Below are 15,868 nucleotides of genomic sequence, written 5' to 3'. Positions count from 1 at the left end.
ATCACAGCACCAGATCAGGTGTTGCTGATGTGTGGTTATACAGGTTCGGAGTAATGCTGGGAAAGGTACTTTCTTGTGTACTGGAGCCTCAGAATGGAATGAGTTGCCTCTGCCTATAAAACAACGTCCTCTCTGGGCAGCTTTAAAAATTAAGTAAAAATATGTTTAATCTCTTCTGTACCCATATGAATAACCCCTATAATGTAACTGGAATGATGAGATAGATGTTCTTCTTCTCTGTTTTTGTTTTATTATTTCACTGCCGTACTGTATTCGATCTTGTCTAGCCACCTTGTCTCAAGAGGACCACAATGGAAATAAGTCCCAGACTTTATTGTGTGTTATCCTCAACAATTTTATTCATGGACATGTATGGCTTTTAAGTTTTATGTGTGCTTGTTTTTTTTTTAAATGGTCGAATTAATAAACTAAACTAAAAACCAGTGGTGACGGAGACTAAGAGAAGAGTGAAAAGAGTGCGACGGGGTCTGGAGCCATGCAGTCACAAAGCATCTATAAAAGATGTGCACTAAGTTTCAGAGGAACCAGTAAAAATCCATAAATGTTCTAAAGAAGTATTTTGCATTGTTTCTATTCTTAAAGCATTTTTTCAATGTTTTTTTTCACCAATCATACACTTTTTCACACAAGATTTACAGTATGTTGTGTGTAAAGATTTTTTTTATATATTTTTTTAAGTTGTGCAATGTTTATACGACCCACTTTCAAACAGTCCCATTTTTTACTACTTTCTTGCCAGGATAAGCATGAGCCTCACGTGCTCATGCTGGCACAATTGCAACAAAAAAGTGATATTTCACAGGCAGGGAAATATATACAAATTGTATACAAGTCAAAAGCTAGGACACACCTACTCATTCCAGAGTTTTGTTATTTTTACTATTTTCTACATTGTAGAATAATAGGGAAGACATCAAAACTATGCAATAACACACATGGCATCATGTAGTAACCAAAAAAAAAAATATATATATATATATATATTTTATATTTGAGATTCTTCAAAGTAGCCAACCTTAGCCTTGATGACAGCTTTGCACACTCTTGGCATTCTCTCAACCAGCTTCATGAGGTAGTCACCTGGAATGGAAAAACATGAACAAAGCCTTCAAAAACACCCAAATGCATCCTTTTAGAAACTGCAAGGCTCTCAGTATAGTGATGCAGGCCTTTAGATGTTGTACACATGAAAAAGTCATTCCGAACTTTATCCGCAACGTTATATTCCATTTTGTTGAGACTCAAGCGATACCTCTTCCTCCATTCTTATACATGTAACTGCCAAAATAAAATAAATAATTGAGGAAATGACGGATATAAAGTATATTGAAAGCATGGGGTGCTTCCACACAGGAAGTTCCAGACACTTGTAGAATCTATGCCAAGGCACATTGAAGCTGATATGGCGGCTCGTGGTGTCCCAGCACCCTATTTTATGTTGATGTTTCTTTTATTTTGAGTTATATGTAGCAGCAGGCTACAGCGAAATGGAACAGCTGGATAGGGAAAAGAGCTTGAGTTGCGCAAAAGGGAATATAACATTGCAGATGGAGTTCAGAATGACACAATTTAATGTGTACAACATCTAAAGACCTGCATCACTATACTGAGAACTTTGCAGTTTCTAAAATAATGTTTTTAGGTGTTTTTGGAGTCCTTGTTAATATATTTTCATGGCCCCATACGACACAAAGGAAGGGATTTGCTGTTTGGGATAAGTTTCTCAAAAACATGTGAAATCACCAAAAAAATGGTGTCTGGACCCTTCTATAACATGGCATTTCCATAAAAAAAAATTGAGATTCACTTGTAAAAAATTGTACTTCTCCTTTAACACCACTTTTTTCACATATGTGGAGAATAACACTATTTCACCACCACATGTGGGCTCCTGAGTGGCACAGGGGCACTCCATCACAGCGTCACTACAGACCCTGGTTCGATTCCATGCTGTTTCACAACCGGCCGTGATTGGGAGTCCCATGCGGTGGCGCACAATTGGCGCATGTCGTTAGGGTTTGGCCGGGGTAGGCCGTCATTGTAAATAAGAATTTGTTCTTAACTGACTTGCCTCGTTAAATAAAGGTTAAACATGTGAACTGCAATTCCACATGCTAATGTGAGATTTTCACATGAGTTTTTGCACATTCAATTTTCATGTTAACTTTTTAACATGTGAAATTGCAAATTTTACATGTGCAACTGCAATTCACATGTGAGTTGAAAACATGTTTTTTTTTTAATCACATTTGAAAAGGTGGTGTTAACATGTGAACTCTACATTTTATACATCTGAAAATATGGTTTCACAGGTCAAATTTAAGCTACACATGAGAAACTTTCAAATTTGACATGTTTTGTGTTGTTGTAAGGGCACCATTGAGTGGGTGTAAGGGTGGGCCGATATGGGTCGCCGTCTATTTGAATAAATACATTTTATTTTTCACCTGCGCCAAATACAACAGGTGTAGATTCACTGTAACCGTGAAATGCTTGCTTAGGAGCTCTTCCCAATGATGCAGAGTAAAAAATGTAATACATAAAAACACGACAAATAAAACACACAAGAATTGAGCTATACACAGGGAGTACCACATCAGTGTGCAGGGGTATGAGGTATTTCAGGTACCTATGTACATGTAGTGTAAAGTGGCTAGGCATCACGTAGAGAATAATACGGGTCGAATAAAGAGCAGAGTAGCAGCAGCATATGATGAGTGTAAAAGTGTGTGCGTGTTTGTGTTGTCGTTATGCCTGTAGTGTGTGTGTGTGTGAATGTGGCAGGGTTTTGTGGGATAGTGTCAGTATAGCGTGTGTGTGTGTGTGTGTGTATATATATATATATATATAGTGTGTAAAATGTATTGGGACTGTGGCACATTTTTTGTTGTTTTGTCTCTGTTCTCCAGCACTTTGGATTTGAAATGAGACACATTTATTGTGAATAAGAATAGAATGTTTCTAAATAAGGATGACTAAGAAAGTTACAGACCCAGAAATATCATACCCCCAAGACATGCTTTTTAGAGGTATGATCTTTGTGTCTAACTTTCTCACTCATTATTCACGATTCATGTAGGATTATCCGTAATCATGGTTTCATCCACATTAATGCAGAAGTGTTTGGAGACATTCTATTCTTATTTACAATAAAGTGACTCCAAAATGACACATTATTTACCATTCATTTATATTGGGCACAAATGAATCTGAAACACAAGCTAAACAAACAGAAAATGCATCCAACATGTTTGTAGAGTCACACGCTTGATGTAATCATTGCATTCTAGGAATATGAGAAGAAAATACTCAACTTTTGACTATTTTAATACACATATAAGCGAATATGACCCAATACTTTTGGTCTCCTAAAATGGGGGGACAATGTCCAGTTGTTTCTAAACGGTTCACTCAATATGGTTGAAAATACCCTCAAATTGAAGCTGAGAGTCTGCACTTCATAGTCATTGTGTCATTTCAAAGTGCTTTAGTACAGAGCCAAAACAACATAAATTGTGTCAATGTCCCAATACTTTGGAGCTCACTATATAGTGTTCAGTGTGCACACTGTAGAGTCAGTGCATGATGGGGTGTGTGCAGATAGTCTGGGTAATAATTAATTAACTATTTAGCAGTCTTATGGCTTGAGGGTAGAAGCTGTCTCTGAGCCTGTTGTTCTGAGAGCCGATGCAGCAGAGTGAACAGTATATGGCTTGGTTGGCTGGAGGCTTTGGCAATTCTTTGGGCCTTCCTCTGACACTGCCTGATAGAGGTCCTGGATGGAAGGGATCTCGACCCCAGTGATGTACTGGGTTCTCCGCACCACCCTCTGTAGAGTTTTGCTTCCATACTAAGCGCTGGAGCTGTAGTGGTGCACCTATAGAACTTTTTGAGGATCCCAGGGTCCCGTGCCAAATCTTTTGAAGAGGCACTGTTGTGCCCTCTTCATGACTGTGCGGGTGTGTGTGGAACATGTTAAGTCCTTAGTGATGTGGATGCCAAGGAACTTGAAGCTCTCGACCATCTCCACTACAGCCCCATCGATGTAGATGGGGGCGTGCCCTCCCATTTTCTCCTGGAGTCCACGATCAACACCTTGGTCTAACTGATGTTGAAGGAGAGGTAGTTGTCATGGCACCACATTTCTAAGTCTCTGACCTCTTCCTTGTAAGCTGTCTCATCGCAGTCGGTGATCAGTGTTGATCACTGTTGTGTCGTCAGCAAACTTTATTAGGGTGTTGGAGTTGTGCGAGGCCTCGCAGTTGTGGGTGAATGGAGTACAGGAGGGGACTAAGCACCCACCATTAAGGGCCCCAATGTTGAGGGTCAGCATGTCGGAGGGGTTGTTGCCTACCCTCACCACCTGGGGCCGTCGCGTCAGGATGTCGGGGCTGTATGCGAATTGGAGTGGGTCCAGGGTGTCTGGGATGATGGTGTTGATGTGTGTCAGGACCAACCTTTCAAAGCACTTAATTACAGATGTGAGTGCTACAGGGCGATAGTCATTTAGGCAGGTTAACTTGGAGTTCTTGGGAACAGGGACAATGGTGGTCAGTTTGAAACTCGTTGAGATTACAGACTGGGACCAGGAGAGATTGAACATGTCCGTTAAGACACTTGCCAGCTGGTGTGCGCATGCTTTTTAGAACGCGCCCTGATGTTTTGTCTGGCTCGGCAGCCTTGTAAGTGTTAAAAAACATCTGCATATATAAGCATACATCTTGAGTCTGGTTTTATTAAGAAACTAAAATTTGTTCTCTGCACCTCCAACAAAAATCTGGGTAAATCATTTGAAAGGAATGTGAGTCTTAGTTCACTCTGACTATTTACTCAATTTTCAGAGCACTCTCGCCTGAGTGTGGCAGAGCGCAGAATAACTGATGAGTTTATGAACTCTCAAACACCCTTTGAATATGGCGGTGAAGTGTTCTCTCATTGTGCCTAGAAGTAGCTAGCAAGCTATCCAACGTTAGCCAGTTAGCTTGGGTGCTTGAATGCTGTTGTGAGGTCAGAACGCTCGGATCAACCCTACTCCTCAGCCAGAGCATCCAGTGTGCGCTCTGCACGCGCAGAGAGCAAAACGCTCTGAATTTTCGAAAGGACAGTCTGACAAAGCTCTGAATTTACAACCCCCGAGTGCACTCTGGCATTCCAGAATTAATTTACAAACACACCCTTATTCAGTATATTTAGTTATTGCTTGCATTTCTAAAGCCTACCAACCTTGACAGCAGGCATGCCAGTTAGACCAGCAAGCTATTCTAACTTATTTAATAGCCTGAAATGGATTCTTGGTAGCTAGTTATTTGTATTTATTTGGGATGTCCATCTTCCTGGGGTCCAAACACATTAAGACACTTACATTACACATGAAACCAAATATAAAACAGTACATCATATAACATTATTACACCACTACATATCAACAATACAAAATGTATAATAACACCATACAACAATATTACAATGGGTGTGTAGAGTGTGTGTGCTAGTGTTTGTGTGTATCTCTTCACAGTCCCGCTGTTCCATAAGGTGTATTTCTATCTGTGTTTTAAATCTGATTCTACTTCTTCATCAGCTACCTGATGTGGAATAGAGTTCCATGTAGCCATGGCTCTATGTAGTACTGTGCACCTCCCATAGTCTGTTCTGGACTGTGATGAGACCACTGGTGGCATGTCTTGTAGAGTATGCATGGGTATCCGAGCTATGTGCCAGTAGTTTAAACAGACAGCTCAGTTCATTCAGTTTGTCAACACTTCTTACAAAGACAAGTAGTGATCAAGTCAATCTCTCCTCCAATTTGAGCCTTGAGAGACTGACATGCATATCATTAATGTTAGCTCTCTATGTACATTTAAGGGCCAGCCGTGGTGCCTTGTTCTGACTGAATTAACATTTTCCTGAGTCCCTATTTGTGGCACCTGACCACACGACTGAACAGTAGTCCAGGTGCAACAAAACTAGGGCCAGTAGGATCTTCCTTGTTGATAGTGTTGTTAAGAAGGCAGAGCAGCGCTTCATTATGGACAGACTTCTCCCCATCTTAGCTACTGTTGTATCAAGATGTTTTGACCATAACAGTTTGCAATCCACGGTTACTCCAAGCAGTTTAGTCACCTCAACTTGCTAAATTTCCACATTATTCATTACAATATTTAGTTGATTTAGGGTTTAGTAAATTATTTGTCACCAAATACAATGCTTTTAGTTTTTTAAATATTAAGGACTAACTTATACCTTGCCACCCATTCTGAAACTAACAGCAGCTCTTTTTTAATTGTTGCAGTCATTTCAGTTGCTGTAGTAGCTGATGTGTATATTGTTGAGTCAACCGCATACATAGACACCCTGGCTTTACTTAAAGCCAGTGGCATGTTGTTAGTAAAGATTGAAAAAGGGAAGGGGCCTAGAAAGCTGCCCTGGGGAATTCCTGATTCTACTTGGAGTATGTTGGAGAGGCTTCCATTAAAGAACACCCTCTGTTGTGTTCGACAGGTAACTATTTATCCACAATATAGCTGGGGTTTAAAGCCATAACACATACGTCTTTCCAGAAACAGACTATGATCCATAATGTCAAAAGCCGCAATGAAGTCTGACAAAACAGCCCCCACAATATTTTTTATAATCAATTTCTCTCAGCCAATCATCAGTAATTTGTGTAAGTGCTGTGCTTGTTGAATGTCCATCCCTATAAGCATGCTGAAGTCTGTTGTCAATTTGTTTACTGTAAAATAGCATCGTATCTGGTCAAACACAATTTTTTCCAAAGGTTTACTAAGGGTTCGGTAACAGGCTGATTGGTCGGCTATTTGAGCCAGTAAAGGGGGTTTCACTATTCTTAGGTATCAGAATTACTTTTGCTTCCCTCCAGGCCTGAGGGAAGACACCTTCTAGTAGGCTTACATTGAAAATAGGAGTGGCAATATTTTCCACTATTATTCTGTAATTTTTCATCCAAGTTGTGGCTTGTCATTGTTGATAGACAACAATAATTGTTTCACCTCTTCCACACTTACTTTACGGAATTCAAAATTACAATGCTTGTTTTTCAAAAATTTGGTCGGATATACTTGGATGTGTAGTGTCGGCATTTGTTGCTGGCATGTCATGCTTAAATTTGCTAATCTTTGCAATTCAAAAAATCATTAAAATAGTTGGTAATATCACTGGATTTTGTGATGAATAAGCTGTCTGATTCAATGAATGATGGAGCTGAGTATTTAAGGTGCTTCAAAGTGTTTTACTATCATTCTTTAAATAATTTATATTTGTTTCATAGTGTAGTTTCTAATTCTTTTTATTCAGTATAGTCAAATGATTTCTCAATTTGCAATACGTTTGCCAATCGGTTGTGCTGACAGAGTTATTTGCCATACCTTTTCCCTCAGCCCTCTCAACCATACCATTTTTCAATTCCTCATCAATCCAAGGGGATTAAATTGTTTTTACAATACTTTTCTTAATGGGTGCATGCTTATTAGTAACTGGAATAAGCAATTTCATAAAAGTATAAAGTGCTGTGTCTGGTTGCTCCTCATTACACACCACAGACCAGCAAATATTATTATTTTATATTATTTTTCATCAACATAAGAATTACTACAAAACATATTGTATGACCTCTTTTTTTTATTTACTCTTTAAGATTTAAGATTTAACTTCATGACTCATGTCTTGAGATGTTGCTTCAATATATCCACATAATTTTTTTTCTTCATGATGCCATCTATTTTGTGAAGTGCACCAGCCCCTCCTGCAGCAAAGCACCCCCACAACATGATGCTGCCACCCCCATACTTCACGGTTGGGATGGTGTTCTTCGGCTTGCAAGTCTCCCCCTTTTTCCTCCAAACATAACGATGGTCATTATGGCCAAACAGTTATTTTTTTGTTTCATCAGACCAGAGGACATTTCTCCAAAAAGTACGATCTTTGTATCCATGTGCAGTTGCAAACTGTAGTCTGGCTATTTTTATGGTGGTTTTGGCGCAGTGGCTTCTTCCTTGGTGAACGGCCTTTCAGGTTATGTCAATATAGAACTCGATTTACTGTGGATATACAGTGCCTTGCGAAAGTATTCGGCCCCCTTGAACTTTGCGACCTTTTGCCACATTTCAGGCTTCAAACATAAAGATATAAAACTGTATTTTTTTGTGAAGAATCAACAACAAGTGGGACACAATCATGAAGTGGAACAACATTTATTGGATATTTCAAACTTTTTTAACAAATCAAAAACTGAAAAATTGGGCGTGCAAAATTATTCAGCCCCTTAAGTTAATACTTTGTAGCGCCACCTTTTGCTGCGATTACAGCTGTAAGTCGCTTGGGGTATGTCTCTATCAGTTTTGCACATCGAGAGACTGAAATTGTTTCCCATTCCTCCTTGCAAAACAGCTCGAGCTCTGAGGTTGGATGGAGAGCATTTGTGAACAGCAGTTTTCAGTTCTTTCCACAGATTCTCGATTGGATTCAGGTCTGGACTTTGACTTGGCCATTCTAACACCTGGATATGTTTCTTTTTGAACCATTCCATTGTAGATTTTGCTTTATGTTTTGGATCATTGTCTTGTTGGAAGACAAATCTCCGTCCCGTCTAAGGTCTTTTGCAGACTCCATCAGGTTTTCTTCCAGAATGGTCCTGTATTTGGCCCCATCCATCTTCCCATCAATTTTAACCATCTTCCCTGTCCCTGCTGAAGAAAAGCAGGCCCAAACCATGATGCTGCCACCACCATGTTTGACAGTGGGGATGGTGTGTTCAGGGTGATGAGCTGTGTTGCTTTTACGCCAAACATAACGTTTTGCATTGTTGCCAAAAATTTCTATTTTGGTTTCATCTGACCAGAGCACCTTCTTCCACATGTTTGGTGTGTCTCCCAGGTGGCTTGTGGCAAACTTTAAACAACACTTTTTATGGATATCTTTAAGAAATGGCTTTCTTCTTGCCACTCTTCCATAAAGGCCAGATTTGTGCAATATACAACTGATTGTTGTCCTATGGACAGAGTCTCCCACCTCAGCTGTAGATCTCTGCAGTTCATCCAGAGTGATCATGGGCCTCTTGGCTGCATCTCTGATCAGTCTTCTCCTTGTATGAGCTGAAAGTTTAGAGGGACGACCAGGTCTTGGTAGATTTACAGTGGTCTGATACTCCTTCCATTTCAATATTATCGCTTGCACAGTGCTCCTTGGGATGTTTAAAGCTTGGGAAATATTTTTGTATCCAAATCCGGCTTTAAACTTCTTCACAACAGTATCTCGGACCTGCCTGGTGTGTTCCTTGTTCTTCATGATGCTCTCTGCGCTTTTAACGGACCTCTGAGACTATCACAGTGCAGGTGCATTTATACGGAGACTTGATTACACACAGGTGGATTGTATTTATCATCATTAGTCATTTAGGTCAACATTGGATCATTCAGAGATCCTCACTGAATTTCTGGAGAGAGTTTGCTGCACTGAAAGTAAAGGGGCTGAATAATTTTGCACGCCCAATTTTTCAGTTTTTGATTTGTTAAAAAAGTTTGAAATATCCAATAAATGTCGTTCCACTTCATGATTGTGTCCCACTTGTTGTTGATTCTTCACAAAAAAAATACAGTTTTATATCTTTATGTTTGAAGCCTGAAATGTGGCAAAAGGTCGCAAAGTTCAAGGGGGCCGAATACTTTCGCAAGGCACTGTATTGACTCAGCGGTGTGAAAACTTACGTACAGTTGAAGTTGGAAGTTTACATACACTTAGTTTGGAGTCATTAAAACTCGTTTTTCTACCACTCCACAAATTTCTTGTCAACAAACTATAGTTTTGGCAAGTCGGTTAGGATATCTACTTTGTGCATGACACAAGTAATTTTTCCAATAATTGTTTACAGACAGATTATTTTACTTATAATTCACTGTATCACAATTCCATTGGGTCAGTTGACTGTGCATTTATAAAGCTTGGAAAATTCAATTGGAGGTGTGCCTGTGGATGTATTTTGAGGCCTACCTTCAAACTCAGTGCCTCTTTGCTTGACATCATGGGAAAATCAATAGAAATCAGCCAAGACCACAGAAAAAAATTGTAGACCTCCACAAGTCTGGTTCATCCTTGGGAGCAATTTCCAAACACTTGAAGGTACCACGTTCATCTGTGCAAACAATAGTACGCAAGTATAACCACCATGGGACCACGCAGCCATCATACTGCTCAGGAAGGAGACACGTTCTGTCTCCTAGAGATCAACGTACTTTGGTGTGAAAAGTGCAAATCAATCCCAGAACACAGCAAATGACCTTGTGAAGATGCTGGAGGAAACAGGTACAAAACTATCTATATCCACAGTAAAACGAGTCCTATAATGACACAACCTGAAAGGCCGCTCAGCAAGGAAGAAGCCACTGCTCCAAAACCTCCACTAAAAAGCCAGACTACGGTTTGCTACTGCACATGGGGACAAAGATCTTACTTTTTGGAGGCCTACAAACCTGACTCAGTTACACCAGCTCTGTCAGGAGGAATGGGCCAGAATTCACCCAACTTATTGAGGGAAGCTTGTGGAAGGCTACCCGAAACGTTTGACCCAAGTTAAACAATTTAAAAGCAATGCTACCAAATACTAATTGAATTTATGTAAACTTCCAACCTCCTGGGAATGTGATGAAATAAATAAAAGTAAAATAAAGGGGTGATCCTAACTGACCTAAGACAGGGAATATTTACTAGGATTAAATGTCAGGGATTGTGAAAAACTGAGTTTAAATGCATTTGGCTAAGGTGTATGTAAACTTCTGACCTCAACTGTATTTAGTTTTCTAGAAATTAGCAAACATTTCTAAAAACATGTTTTCACTGTCATTGTGGGATTGTGTGTGTAAATGGGTGTAATTAATCCATTTTGAATTCAGGCTGTAACACAACAAAATGTGGAATAATTCAAGGGGTATGAATACTTTCTGCTGTATACATGTGTATCAATAATAGGGCTGTTACGGTGACCCTGTTACTGCCAAACCGATGGTCACAAGTCACGAAGGCAGTCAAATTCCACTTGACCGTTTAGTCACGGTAATTAGGCTTCTCCATGCTCTGATGCTGCTGATGGTCATTAGTAGCCCACCAAACATGCTAACTGCCTGGTACTCGGCACTCTATTTTCCCTCGAATCACTCTGACCTCAATGCAAATGTAATCAAAAATCTAATTAAGCACTTCATGAGAGCCCATGAGCTCATGTTGCGCAACATTTCTGTAGGCTATGCAATTGTGTGAGAACAAGAGTGGTGGCCTCCATTTAAAAAGAGGAGAATCCCATCACCTTTCTATAGGCTAGGGCTACTATATTTATTTGTCAACTTTCCTAATATTAAATATATTCCTTCTCTTTACAACAGGAGTATTGGCTGGTATGAAAATAAACCACAGGAAAAGCGTCCTTTGTTCGTTATTTAAGTGCGTAGATGACATTCTATTTATTTATTTATTTATTATTTATTTTTTCCCGCTGACCCTGTTTAGAGACAGGTGCATGATAATGGTCCATTCTAAATCAAAACAAATTTCACACTATTATTTAGTATATGTAAAGACAAGATTAAACCAAGAATAGTCTGATGGGTGGCAATATTAGCCTATCACATGTGAATGATATATTATCACTTGTGGATGATGCCCAGCGTAAGGCAAGAAACACAGGTTTTCTTTTTTGTGAGAAAGACCCGATCACGTGATGGAGAGCCATGTGAGTGAGAGGTGCTTCGGAGCACACAGCACTCAGGGAGAAGAGAATTATAATTATTATATTCAACCCAAGGGTACAATGGCCACTGGCCGCAAAAGGCTCAGATTTTTTTTAGGGGGCATTATGGCCACACAAAAGGGATGCCGCCGAAAAATTTGAGGCATTATCAAGTGCGTGTCAAATTTTGAATAAGAGACTGATGAAGTGTGTACAGCCTGTGCAAAAAAGCAGAGTTCATGCCTTTTTAATGCAATTTTTAAAAAATCATCAGTAGATGATCTTGCAGCCTTACAATGTTACGTTACAGCCTTATTCTAAAATTGATTAAATAAAAATTCCTCAACAATCTACACACAATACCCTATATTGACAAAGCAAAAATGTGATTTTCTACATTTTTGTAAATTTTAAATACTTTATTTGCATAAGTATTCAGACCCTTTCTTATGAGATTTGAAATTGAGTTCAGGTGCATCCTGTTTCCATTGATCATCCTTGAGATGTTTGTACAACTTGATTGGAGTCCACCTGTGGTAAATTCAATTGATTGGACATGATTTGGAAAGGCACACAACTGTCTATCAAAGTTCCCAAAGTTGACAGTGCATGTCACAGCAAACACCAGGCCATGAGGTCGAAGGAATTGTCCGTAGAGCTCCGAGACAACATTATGTCGAGGCACAGATCTGGGGAAGGGTACCAAAAAAGGCTACTGGGAAAGGGTACCTTCTGCAGCATTGAAGGTCCCCAAGAAGGTCCCCTTGGAACCACCAAGACTCTTCCTAGAGTTAGCTGCCCAGCCAAACTGAGCAATCAGGGGAGAAGGGCCTTGGTCAGGGAGGTGACCAAGAACCTCATGGTCTCTCTGACAGAGCTCCAGAGTTCCTCTGTGGAGATGGGAGAACCTTCCAGAAGGTCACCATCTCTGCAGCACTCCACCAATCAGGCTTTTATGGTAGAGTGGCCAGACGGAAGCCACTCCTCAGTAAAAGGCCCATGACAGCATGCTTGGAGTCACCTAAAGACTCACAGACCATGAGAAACAAGATTCTCTGTTCTGATGAAACCAAGATTGAACTCTTTGGCCTGAATGCCAAGCGTCACATCTGGAGGAAACCTGGCACCATCCCTACGGTGAAGCATGGTGGTGGCAGCATCATGCTGTGGAGATGTTTTTCCGCGGCAGGGACTGGGAGACTAAAGAGATCCTTGACTAAAACCTGCTCCTGAGCTCTCAGGCCTTCAGACTGGGGTGAAGGTTCACTTTCCAATAGGACAACGACCCTAAGCACACAGCCAGGACAACGCAGGAGTGGCTTCGGGTCAAGTCTCTGAATGTCCTTGAGTGGCCCAGCCAGAGCCCGATCAAACGTCTCTGTAGAGACCTGAGAATAGCTGTGCAGCAACATTCCCCATCCAACCTGACAGAGCTTGAGAGGATCTGCAGAGAAGAATGGGAAAAACTCTCCAAATATAGGTGTGCCAAGCTTGTAGTGTCATACCCAAAAATAATCGATGTTGTAATCGCTGCCAAAGGTGCTTCAACAAAGTACTGAGTAAAGGGTCTGAATACTTATGTAGATGTAATATTAATTTATATATATATATATATATATATATATATATATATATATATATATATATATATATATATATATATATATATATATATATATATATATATTAGCAAACATTTCTAAAAATCTTTTTTTGCTTTGTCATTATTGGGTATTGTGTGTAGATTGATAAAGGGGAATTTTAAAAATATATATTTTAGAATATGGCTGTAGCGTAACAAAATGTGGAAAAAGTAAAGTTGTCTGAATACATTCCCGAAGGCACTGTATAGCCCAACGAACAACTAAAGTTACATTAATAACTCTAAATTGAGCATATAGGAGTACATATTTCTTTGTTATCCGCTCAACATATAATAGCCGCATGTGCGGCACTCCCTCAAATCGTTTGGAGAAAATATGCTTTCTATTTTATTGAGCTTTGTTCAATTGAATTCTTCATACTATAAAATAATGCCACGGAATTCTAAGCAAATCTTGTCTGCTAAATGAAGTAGTGTAGCCCACAGCCATATGGCATAGCCAGATCAGGACCTAATATAAGGACAACTAACTCAGAGTATGCTATTCTGTTCTTCATTTAATAGTCTCCATTTTCTTCATATCATGTTTCTTTAGACCTGTCTAAAATAAAGAATGGATTCATTGTGAAGGTGTCGGCTATTATATTAGATGGATTTATTAGACTTTTTCAAATGTAGATGTTCCAAAGGTCTGCATCAGTGGTTTGTAGGCTGTGTGGAAGCCAGGAGATGCTACATGTGTTTATGTTAATTACCGGTCAATTACCGTGAGACAGGCAGTTATTTGCTTGACATTCCCCCGGCTGACGAAATTTCGTGACCGCCACAGCCCTAATCAATGCATCGTCATGGAGGACTACTATTATAATGGAGTGGAGGGCACAGAATGAAGAAATAACTATTTCAACTCAGGTACGCTAAGTAACCTTTTACAGAGTGGCATTACAGAATTTGCCGTTACACATGTGGGAACATTGCTACTGCAACATGTTGTCGGGGTGGGGGGGGTGATGTTGATTCTACCAGTATGTACACAGTGGGTGGACTTTTCTTAAATGTGAAACTGCAAATGTGATTTACACATGTTAATGTTTCCAAATGTGAACGTGCAATTCCACACGTGAAAATCTCACTTTTCTTACGGTTAAAAAAATATATATATTATTATTGAATTATTATGTAAGGGAGGAGAGGAATAACCTACTGTTTTTTGGCAAACTCCAAAGTCTGATAATATTAGTCCCGTGCTTTTTGACATCCCTTTGTTTTCTGATACATTAGAGTTTGACAGGTGTTGCTTGAGAAACAAGAACTGATTTGATAATTTGTTGATGAAAACAAAGCATATATTTCATATGAATAGCCTACAAGTATCACTTTTCACAGTGAATCTTTTTTGTTTAGGTCTATATGCTTTGTGCTAATGAATATAAGTTGAACATTGCCAAAGTTTGTTTAAATGTGCAATAAAAAAAAGTATGTTGCCACTGAGCTAAATTTTTTGGAAATGGGAAGTTCACATTCTCACCTATTAACTCATCTCAAGTGCAAGTCTGTTGTTCAGAAGCTCACATCAGCAGGATGGGGGGTGGGGGGGCATTTTCTTTAGGAGGGACGTCTACTGTAGATCGCTAAAATAATGATCACGAGCACACTTCCTTAATATTATATCATGTGGACACCTACATATTGGGCAACCAAGCGCGAGTAGCCTTTAATCGTCTAAAAAGGATGTTGAAATATCTTCAAACCTAGAATAGAACCTTCCAGGCTTCCTTTATAAGACTCAATAGAATGGGGGGAAAAAATAATTAAGAATTACAGGGAGGCTTTTGGAATAACGAATCCTGTGCGAATTGTCCTCTGGCATAACACATCCTGGGGTAATAATTACATAACCGACATCTCTAGTAATAAGAAAATGGCAGTGTGCGTTCCATCAGGCTAAATGCCAAAGTTTTTCTGTGACATAGACAAGAGCACCTCAAGGACAGAACTACATCAACTTAAATGGAAAGAATAAATGCAAGTTTGATGTCTAACAACAATAGAATGCCAATAAAATGAAAGGCGAAGTTTATACTTCAGGCGTTGGCGGGACTACCTTGGTTGAAATGAAAGCTGTTTCAGTGCAGAACATATTTTCTGACAGCCACTAATGTGTTATTCATGTGGTAGAATTCCAAGTCACACTGCAATAATTGTAATATTTTCATTGATCATTGATTCATTGATTTTCATTGTTTTACTGCAGGTCAAAGCGCCCAGCTCTGCAAAGTGCCACCCCAAGAATCGACTCTCCCATGCAACAGATCCCTCACCAGAAGGTAAGCATGACAGCACCTTCAGAGACGTCACACACTCGGCCAGAAACACTCTGTTCGGTCTCACTCTACCAAAATATTCAGCATAACGAATGCTCAGTTTTCATACTTCCCTAGTTGTAGAGTTTCAGTAGCGTGCACTTATAAAGAAAAGATACACACACACACTTTTCAGTCACACTCATATGG

General features: G+C 39.6%; 1 protein-coding gene across 31 annotated transcripts in view; it reads left to right on the top strand.

The window, feature by feature from the left end:
- Positions 1-15,868, top strand: part of LOC110503086 (LIM domain-binding protein 3) — an 82,403-nt gene that overhangs the window by 39,449 nt on the left and 27,086 nt on the right. For all 31 annotated transcript variants that reach the window (XM_090216734.1, XM_090216726.1, XM_090216731.1 and 28 more), the window contains one exon: positions 15,610-15,682. In XM_090216734.1, coding sequence (XP_090072860.1) covers positions 15,610-15,682 — 73 coding nt within the window. The remainder of the gene's footprint in view (positions 1-15,609; positions 15,683-15,868) is intronic.

This window comes from Oncorhynchus mykiss, chromosome 23, assembly GCF_057628025.1.
Source record: "Oncorhynchus mykiss isolate SJ-2025 chromosome 23, ASM5762802v1, whole genome shotgun sequence".
Classification (NCBI taxonomy): Eukaryota; Metazoa; Chordata; class Actinopteri; order Salmoniformes; family Salmonidae; genus Oncorhynchus; species Oncorhynchus mykiss.
The sequence above is the reverse complement of the archived record's forward strand: the minus strand, read 5'-3'. Positions and strand labels throughout refer to the sequence as shown.